The sequence below is a fragment of the Morone saxatilis genome, unplaced genomic scaffold, assembly GCF_004916995.1.
Source record: "Morone saxatilis isolate NCDOM2014 unplaced genomic scaffold, NCSU_SB_2.0 Contig21, whole genome shotgun sequence".
In the NCBI taxonomy this organism is placed as follows: Eukaryota; Metazoa; Chordata; class Actinopteri; family Moronidae; genus Morone; species Morone saxatilis.
Window position 1 is genome coordinate 3,367,438 of NW_023339774.1, and position 10,246 is coordinate 3,377,683.

General features: G+C 40.4%; 1 protein-coding gene across 1 annotated transcript in view; it reads left to right on the forward strand.

Annotated features, from left to right (window-relative positions):
- The window catches only part of LOC118332980 (cingulin-like protein 1), a 62,235-nt gene that overhangs the window by 45,130 nt on the left and 6,859 nt on the right, over positions 1-10,246 (forward strand). The window contains exons 7-15 of the mRNA XM_035668446.1: positions 3,156-3,683; positions 4,431-4,721; positions 6,220-6,318; positions 6,782-6,937; positions 7,053-7,166; positions 7,373-7,431; positions 8,711-8,858; positions 8,951-9,055; positions 9,870-10,022. Of these exons, the coding sequence (XP_035524339.1) occupies positions 3,156-3,683; positions 4,431-4,721; positions 6,220-6,318; positions 6,782-6,937; positions 7,053-7,166; positions 7,373-7,431; positions 8,711-8,858; positions 8,951-9,055; positions 9,870-10,022 (1,653 nt within the window). The remainder of the gene's footprint in view (positions 1-3,155; positions 3,684-4,430; positions 4,722-6,219; positions 6,319-6,781; positions 6,938-7,052; positions 7,167-7,372; positions 7,432-8,710; positions 8,859-8,950; positions 9,056-9,869; positions 10,023-10,246) is intronic.

Genomic DNA, 10,246 nt, shown 5'->3' on the forward strand with positions numbered 1-10,246 from the left:
GGTTCTCAAACTATGGTGGTACACAGGCTCCCTCTAGTGGTACTCTTAGGAATTAAAAAACTAAAATAAATTTGTTTAAAAACATATAATACCACTAATATACTACACATTTTCAATTGAAATAAAAATACGAGAAGTTTTGCATTTAGTTTCAATATCAGCCTGCTACGTAGTCACGTTCATGCACATAGCACACACTTACGTCCATGATTAGTTACGAGCTAAACACGAGCTAAAATATGGACCAGGAGTAGCCCTTTTTTACCAGATTATACTTTCTGAGGCGGTACACGTGTAAAAAGTTCGAGAAACACTGACACTTGGACCCTTCATATCAGAATATAAGAAATATTGTCTTCCATCTTAGTCTTACATCTTTAATTACTTAATTATTTAATTTAAAATATGAACTAATATTAATGTATCAGTCTTAGAATATCCTGTGACCCTGTCTGCATATCAAGTCCTGAATGTTAAGAAACCCACAATAAACAATAAATGCACTGTACATAAGGACAGAAATACAAGAACACACACATTTCATCACAAGTGTGTGTCTCTGTCTCCTCATTCCATGAGGCTCACAGAGTCCAAACTGGGCTCATGGGCCGAAAATAATAACATTAAAAATCATCAGCTCAGAGCTAATCCCACCACGGCCTGTAAACATTTTAATACCGTGGTGATTAGCAGTGATCCTAAACCCTAGACTCCCACCCTCCCTCCCAGGCTACGGCTCCTCTCCCACCCCAGCTTCGACTCGCCATCCCTGGGGGAGGCGGCCAGGCGAGTCCCTGGATTAAGGCCACTTGGTGCTTTGGACCCTCGAGCCCCTGAAAGTTAAACCCCTGGACACTCGCCACTTCATTTCTCTAAGTGGCATCAGCCTCCTTGTTATGATTGTTAATTAAAGTTGGATTTAATCAAGTGGCTTTTTGGCAAAAAAAAAGCCACCATTTTATGTTCTTTTTTTAGTGTGTGAGTTGAGTGGGGTTTTGGAATAGTGGAGTCTTTCTGTCGATCAGTTTATATCCGTCCTTTTATTTCTGTGTGAGAAAGTGGGATGTTGTGTTTTGGGGGGTAGGGTGCTGATTTTTCAGATGAGCGAGCAGATGTTGCACCTTCTCAAGAGGGATTTATGTCAGGATAGGAACACACATACACACACACACACACTGGGCTGCATGTCATTATGTATGCATTTCAACAGTCAACAACATCTACACACTGTAAAGACAGGAGACAGACCCGGAAAGTAACACTCTACAAACGTGCTGCTTTCAAGGAAACATTTAACTTAAAGCGATGGAATGATGACTGACTGCTCATTGGAGATTTACTCAGTGTTTGGGTAAACTAACTGCTTTCTAGCTTCAAAGGAGGACTACATAAAGTCTGAAACAAAGTAACACAATCTTCCTCTTTTGCCGCTACTGCTTTACTTGGTGTGGTATGACCAGTAGCTAATGGTGGCTAATGTTATCTTAATACACTGAAACGTAGATAGCTATGGCTGCATAGCTGACATTACTGAGGCAGTTTGCTGACTTTGCTGCTTATCACTGTATTTTTACAGGAAAACATTTAAATGGTTATGTCACTTAAAACAGGAAGTAAACACACCGTACCTAACCAGGAGATGTGTTTGTTAATGGTGTCCTGCTTATTGTCCCATTCTTGTGGGCTCTTGAAAGGCCACTGCACTGATTCAACACTGCACTCCTATAACATTATTGGACTCCCCATGGAATATGTAGCGGTTATTGTAGCCTTGAGCCGCTAGCCTCATGAGGAGTGGGCTACAGAGGCCTGGGTACAAGTACAAGTTTTTTCACATATGAAGTAGTGCTCCCCAACACCTGTAAACAGACTTTGATGTGTAGATTGGGCTGTATATTGGCAATAATCTGGCAACACGATATGTATCACGATCCAGGGGTTATGATTTGATATATTGCAATACTATAAGCAAGGTATATATTGCAATTTGCAATAAATAGTTAACACTTTACTTGTTCATGCAACCATAACAGTGGGATCTGCATTTGTATTTATTATAGTCCCTTTAACATCTAGCATCATAGCCCTCAGTTTATGTTTACAACACTGCTATCTAGCAGCTGGGGCTGCAAATACAAAAATCAATAGTGTTTTGGAGAATCGATACAATATCACAAAAGCAAAATATCACAATACAATATTTTTTGATATTGTCTTACACCCCTATTCGTAGAGTGACATAGTTACTTGTCTTCATTTGCCTTCAAAACACAGTACATCCACTGTCATAATTTAAATAAATATTTTTTTCTTAAAACAATTAAATACAAAAGTGCACATGAATATACACAGCACATGCTTTACAGTGAACACAGTACATTAGTCCTTACTCTGAAAACAACATTTTAGCACAGGAGCCCAGATCTTAGCAAACTGCCTCTATAAAATCTCAGTCTCTCCAGATGTAATGTGTTCAACCATTTCTCTCAACGACAGAAGGTACAGAGTCCATTTTCCACACTAGCAAAATTAACTTTTTTGCAATCACCATTCCAAACAAAACAACCTTTTTTTTTCAGACTTACTGGCAAAAGATAATGAGCTAGTTGCTCCAAGAACAGGAACAAGTCAGGTTCCTACTGCTTCCCAAAAGCCTAAGAAACAAAAAGAAAGGCTTTTTTCAATATGTGTAAAGTTTAGTCCAGAAAGAATGTGTTGGATTACTGATCATAAAGTTACATCGACTACATGCAGGTGAGACATCATGGAAATAGCTGTGCAACTTTTCCCTGGAGTAATAAAATCTGTTTAATGTTTTAAACAGTATAAGACTATGTCTAACATTGACTGAGCCATCATGTATATTCATTAGAAATTCATCCCAGACCTCATCTTTTAAATCCACATTCAGCTCGTCCACCCATGCCAAAATCCAGTTAACACTGATGCCAAATTTATCCTGAAACCCAATAATGCCATTGCTCATTGGTTTGCAATATTGCCCGCAATGATCTAGCATGCCCAGAAATATATGCTAGCTACTATGGTCCAAACTGTATGGTCAATTCTGATGTCATATCACCACTTACCTGGTGCATCTGCTGCTCCCGGTTAACACTGTTTTGGGGATATGTTATTGTGTTCACCTCTTCCAGCAATCGCCCAAGTCCTATTCCTCCCAATCACCCCTTAGTCCTCACACCAAAGAAGAGGCAGAGCAGGCCTGGAGAGCCAGTCACAAGAAGCCGTCTGCAGGCCTGTCCCGCACTTCAAACCTGCACCGAGCCGGCAGCATCAAAGACCTGATCAGTAAATTCTCTGGTCAGGATTACATCTCTTCTTCCGGATCTCCAAAGAGCCCCACTTCTGGAGCAGAACGAGTCCTAAAGTCTGTTTCCATGGAGGCTCTCGCGTCTCCGAAGTCCAAGTCGAGTCCATCCACACCGACCAGTGTCGGACAAGAAGAGAGTCCAGTTCCCAGCATCACTGTGACCCCTCCGTTCAGGGAAAGCAGTCAGAACAGGGTGCAACCAGCTCAGAAAGATCCTAAAACTAGTCAGATCACTGCAAGAATCGATTGTCCAGTAGGAGGCAGCGCTGAGAAGACCGATTCAAAACCAAGGAACCAAATGCAAACCACACACTCTGGTAGAGACTCGGTGGCTGACTCCGGCATGGGATCGGTAAGCAAAAAGAAAAAAAGTCCCGACCGACCATTCTGAAGTCCTTGCATGAGTTGAAAAACCTCTCTGCGTGAAGATGGCACGACAGCATGGCACTGCAGCTTTTTCTCAATCCGCATGACGACTCAAAAGCATGAAACCGTGGCAAGATTCTAAAGCACATGCTCTTCAATCGTACTAATCAAAATGGCTTAAAACGCACTGACAGATTTAACTCTCACTCTTCTCTTTGATTCTCTTCCTGTAAATGTTGCCATTTTTGTCTTTGGTCGAAAATAATGACTTTCACACTGAGACTGTGTTGATTTTTACTGCATGAAAGTGATCTTTTGTGCGTTGTTGCCTTCTGTTTGCTTGAGTTTCTGTCTGATAATTTGCTTGGTGAGAAACAGCAGTCCAGCGGCTTATTGTGGCTTATTATCCACAGTGTGTGCAAAGGTGTAACACAATCATTATTTTACAACTCACAAGAAAGTCATAGCTAAATGATGTAGCTATGCTTTAATAAAAATTCCTGAAGTTAAATCATTTTTCAATCATTGTAATTTTTTTCTTTTTTCACTTAAAAATACCCTTCTGTATATGTGATATTTTTTCTTTTTGTACCATATTTTCTCTCTGCTTTCGATCACTGGCACCACTAGCACATGCTCAGTGAATTCATCCTTATCGCTTCTATACATTTGTGTACCTTGGTTTATTAGTGCATTTACTTACTACTGCTATACTACTCTCTTTCTCCTCCAGGAGACTGAATTCGATTCACACAAGCAGCCAGACAGCCCATCAGAGGACGAGCCCTCCACACCACGGGCCGTGCCGACCAGCCAGAACCCAAAATATCAGCTGTTCCTCAACAACGAGATGAGGACCAATGGGGTGAGCAGCAGGGATGCAGATGGTCCGGGAAGCGGCGGGTCGGTGGGGGAGAACGGCCCCAGGCTGGCCCGATGGGAGACCAACCGGCTGGGGACGAACCACTACCGAGGGTCTCTGGAGTCCCTGGCCTCGAGGGACTGGGACACTATGTCTGAAAGGGTGGGTGAGGTGGACCAGGGACTGTGTTTGTGTGTGATTCAGATCAGGGAGATCAGATGCTGTTTTACAGCTGGATGTGTGTGAATAAACAGTGCCATCTCCTGGACAAAACACTCAGTGCCCTCACACTGCAAAAAGCTCCATCTTTTTATTAATGCTGAAACCTAAAAGTCTTATTTTCTTGAAAAATGAATAAATCTTGTCTAATAACTTTCATTATTCTAGTTCAGCAATCTTATTCTATCATGTTCCAAAAAACATCTTAAAACAAGTTGGTTTGTATTAGAAATCATCTCAGTGGACTGGCAGAATTATTTAAAAATACTTCTAGGACTCAATAATAAACCAAAGATATTTGGTAATGTAGAGACTTTTGGTGTAGTTATTACAAACTTGTCAGTACACAAGTTTTTCACTGTTGTCTGGTCTTTTACCAAGTTCTGAGAAAAAGTCTCAGGACCCCAAACAAGTTCAAGTTCATTTAAAAACTCTCTAATTAAATCTTATTAAAATTAAAAGAATTGCACTTTTTATTAAGCGTTAAAAAATTAAATGGTTAACATACAGTAATACAGCAAATGACCCAAAATAGAAATCTATCCTGTGTTAGTGCATCTAGAATGTATTTCCAACTGCTCTCCCTCTGCAATAATGTAACACACATACATCTTTCTCATTTACAGGTTATAATGTCATAATCCGTTAAAAAATATTAAAATGATAAATGTCTTATGCAGCATTTGTAAAATACACTTTTTCCTTTCCAGTCATTGAACAGCGCCCTCTACAGGACGTTACACAGACTTAAGGTTTCTTACTGGCCGTCTTAGTTACCTGACTCTTGCCACAAGATTCAGTTAAACCAGAGTTTCTCAACCTCTACTGGCTCTTCACCCTGTTTTTAAATACAATAACTATAATTCTGAACACCCTCAACAATAAAAGATCTGTTTAATTAAATTATGGTTGAGAAACTCTGAATTATACAGTGACACAATCCCTTCATCCTGCATCACATCATATCTAATCAATATAGACACCTTAAGCACTGACTGTCATATATGTGCATCTGATTAGCTGTCTTTCAACAGTAATTTAGCACAAGTAATCATTTGTAACGAGCCAATGATATCATCATGCTGTGATATATTAGTGTAATCTATTAGTGTAATTACTTATCTCCTACTAGCAATACAATTGTGGCTTGTTGTTGATTGTTGATTGTTATTTCATTTGATTTAAATCATATTTGAATATGAATTTAGAAAACTTTAGTGTTAAATGGATTACATTAGCAGGACTGTTGCCCACAATATAGTCTTTGCTTCTGTTCCTTTCTATTTAATATTGAAGTAAAAGTTAATGCAAACCAATAACTGTGGCTAGATCAACACGTACTGCACTGTGATAGTTGGCTGTTGTTTGCCTTGTCTCTCTCTCTCCTTTTATTATTGATTGGAGGTATACAAACCTAAAAACTGTGTTTGTTTGTTTACAGTGTGGTAATGTTGACAGCTCTCCCAGGGTGTTCAACAGTCCGTATGCCACGGCCACCTCCATGGATTACAACCCCATGTACCGAATGTCTGAGTTCAAGGTTTGTAATTTGGAGGGAAAACGGTTTCTTATTTCTATATCATAGAGAGATTATTTGTTTGTTTCACTTCTTAAGTTTTCGAAATACTCCTAATGTCACATAAACTTGATAAATTGATTTTAAACATTTGAGATTATTAATGAAACCCTCGGAAAGTCTTACTGAAACCAATGTTCTGTCTAAAAGTTTCTAACATTAACTAAGAAAATAGCGAGACTGACGCATGGTTGTAAACACTGCACTGGGGCCTGTGGAATGGGGTGCCATACAAAGAGCGGTATAATACTCAGTAGCAATCTATAACAAAATAATATACGTCTACATAAACTATATAAACTATAAAAAACAATTCATTTAAATCAATTTATTAAATCAGTCATTTCTTTGATATTTGTGTCGTATACAGAGCAATGATTGCTGGGTAATATGTATATGTAATATGTATGTTGATATCTGGGTTCAGGGTGGACTGTCCCCTGCCACCTCAGAGATGAACCTGTACGGCTTCAACAGTCGCAGCACCAGTCCAGTGGGCATGGGCACTCCCACCCTCACCTCCCGCCCCCGCTTCTCCACCTACGACACCCTGGTGAGGAGGAGGACCGAGATCAACAGCACTGTAAGTCTACTACACTCCTACTACTATAAATACACACACCGGTAACACACACTCCACCATCACGTCCACTCTGTTTAATGTTATTATATATAATATCCCTGTTCATATGCTACAGGTGGTGCCCTCCCACACCCACACCCACTACAGCATGCGCTCTGCCACTCTGGGAGCCCCCAATAAAAAAGACTACATAGAGGAGTTGACCAAGCAGCTGGACGCCTGCCAGAAGGTAGACCTCGTCAGATGCATTATGGGATTCAAACACACGTTGTTCTGCTGTAAGAATAAATAGTGTTTTAGCAGAGGTCTTGAGCCAGAATGTCTGCTGGGTGAAGCTGCAGCATGGAGAGGTTTTGGGATTTGAACCCATGCAGTCACAGCTGTTGTTATTCTAGAAAAGAAAACATTTTGATGGTGCGTTTATGTTCTCTCCAGCGTAACCAGTTCCTGGAAGCAGAGAGTGTGGAGATGGAGAAGGAGAGGAACCAGATTAGGTCGGACATGATGTTATTTTTCTTTCTGTCTTATTCTTTTTCTGTTTGCTGGCTTTGTCTTCTGTGCTTTCTACTTGCCTTTTCTCTTTCTTATGAAACTGCCTTTAAAGAATTACTATTATTATTATTATTACTAAAAACAGAGAATTTGTACATATATGTATATAAAATGTAGATTTTTGTTAAATTGATCCAACACATTTGAAAGTAAACAACACTGTACCCTTTGCTGTACAAACTCAGAAATGAATACTGACCTCCACTGGTTGAATTTCCCACCTCCCTGCAGTGAAGAAACTGTAGTCGGCTAACTACCAGCAAAATGTCTTTTCTCAGCCGCATATCCATTTCATAAAATTAGCTTCTGTTTGATTATTCCAAGTCCTTACCTCAAAGGAATCAAGTGTTTCTGTGTTTGGCCAAGTGCTATTAGTGTAATTTAAATAAACATAGTACACTATTTAACAATTAAATCCATGTAATTGAAGAAATACTTTATTGATCCCCTAGGGGGAAATTGTTTTTTTATACACACACACACACACACACACAGGCTGAAATGCACACGTGGACATGCAAAGGATGGGGCTTGCCGCATTACCAGCCCCCATGAGCAGTTTTCTGGGTTAGGTTTGCCTGCCCCCAAGGCACCTTGGCAGGTTGCACAGGGAGGTGAACTGGCACCTCTTCAGCTACCAGTCCACACTTCCATATTTTCGTGGTCGTGGGACCTTGGAACCTCCGTCCCCAAGCCAGGTCCCTAAACACTGAGCTACTGCCAGCTACTGCCGCCCCTGAGCTACTTATAATATAATTGTGTGATTTAAAGGCAGCTTAGACACACAAAATCACATGAAATCCACTAGAGTCAAAAAATGTGATGGCAGCTACTGATTTGAAGCTAGCTAAGCTAGCAGCCTTTAGCAGGAGTTCAGCTTTTTCGTCCCAATTCAGAACTAAGCACCTTATTTAGATGTCACTCTTTAAATGTACCTTTGTGTACCTGTGACCACGCCCACAAGTGATGTCACACTGTACTGACCACACCTTCAGTACACTTCCGCTTAACATGCTTCTTTTTTGACAGTGTTTTCTTCTTATCGATCTATTAGCTCTTTGGTTGTTTTCTGATGCAGGACGAGGCTGTCAGAGAGTGAAGGCTCTGTTAATATAGCTTGTGTTCAGCTCTTCAAAGTTTGGATCTTAAATAATAAAGTTTTTTAGTTTTCCTCACAAAAATGAATGAAATGTTTTCTTACACCCTTGTCCCCCCGTGAAGGTTTGAGATGCGCGGCCTGCTGGTGAACAACGAGGACCTGCTGAGGACCAACACTCAGCTGACCAACGAGCTGAAGAGGATGAGAGAGCAGATGATAGAGATGGAGAGAGAGAAACAGTCCATGGGCGAGAAAGTCAGAGAGATGGAGGTGTGAGCGGATGGATGGATGGATGGATGGCTAGAATGATACTGTAGTTATCCATGTGTTTGCAGGATTAACTGTTTTCTTGTACTGTGCAGATTGAGGTGAAGGAGGCCCGGAACGTGATGGTGGAGGCAAACACTCAGGAGTACGCCTTCAATTTTCTGGAGCAGTCGCTCAAAAACAGGATCCAGGATGCTGAGGTACACTGAGTTACACAGAGCAGATACTGTAGTCAAAAACTAGGATCATTAACAAGAACGCACTGGATTAGCTGAAATCTGAAAACGAGGGGCTGTTTATCTTGGCTTAATGTTTTGGAGTGCTTGTTTATTATCAAAAGTCAGTAAATTAGTGTAAAACATACAAATTCCAGACTATCTGCACATCCATCCATCCATTTAGCTTCAACCCATAAAGGAATACTTTTCATTTGTTTGAAAACTAACATTTTGGTCCCTCTGGACCTTCGTCAGCAGTATTTATTACAGTTATTGTTCACAGTGCAATAGTTCCCATTGATTCCAGACAAAGCTGAGGCCTTTAAGGACCACATGAAACTGCTGGTATTAGCAGTTTCATGTGGTCACAGTAATAATAATTGCACAACAATACGAAAAGATCTGAGATGGTCATACATACAGGTGGAATACGGACAGATAGTGTTCATATGCAGAACATTACAGAGTGGATCTTTGATACCGGTATACACATCTGGATACAGATGGCTAAAATTATATACTTGTTTATTTAAACTTTACATGTCTGCCGTCCATTTTCAAAAGCAAAAGTCAGTTTTTAAAGACTTCCTTCTTCCAGGCAGCCATTTGTGTCTTTTAATTTGAATGATAATCAACTAGCACATATGTGTTACTCACTGATAATCAGTAAGTAACCATCAGATAATCCACTGCAGTCATCACGGTGCCTGGTTTTATTTGGGGATGCAGTTGTGAGCGTGGACCGTTTTCAAAACTCTTCCTCTGAACTGTGTGTGTGTGTGTGTGTTGTGTTTAGGAGAACCTGGAGAAGCAAACGCAGCACGCCAAGACTCTGTCTGAGAAGTTGTGGCTGACAGAGAGACAGCTGGAGGAGCTGGAGGTCAACCAAGGAACCAGAGACAAGAAGACATCTGAACTCAACAGCACCATCTTCAGGCTGGAGATGGAGGTACGGAGACAGAGACAGTTCCTTTTTTACGGGAATTTTCCTAAGACGTTCCCTGTAATTTGGTACTGTTTATAGAGAAAGTAGAAACAAAGACAGATATTTTAGTTTAGAGTTTTAGATTTCCAATGAAATGGAATTGCTTCAATCTGAATGTAGGGCTGTAACCAATGTCACTTTTTAACATTCAAAGCTTCAGTTGAGGTTTTCATGATCGTCATCGATCA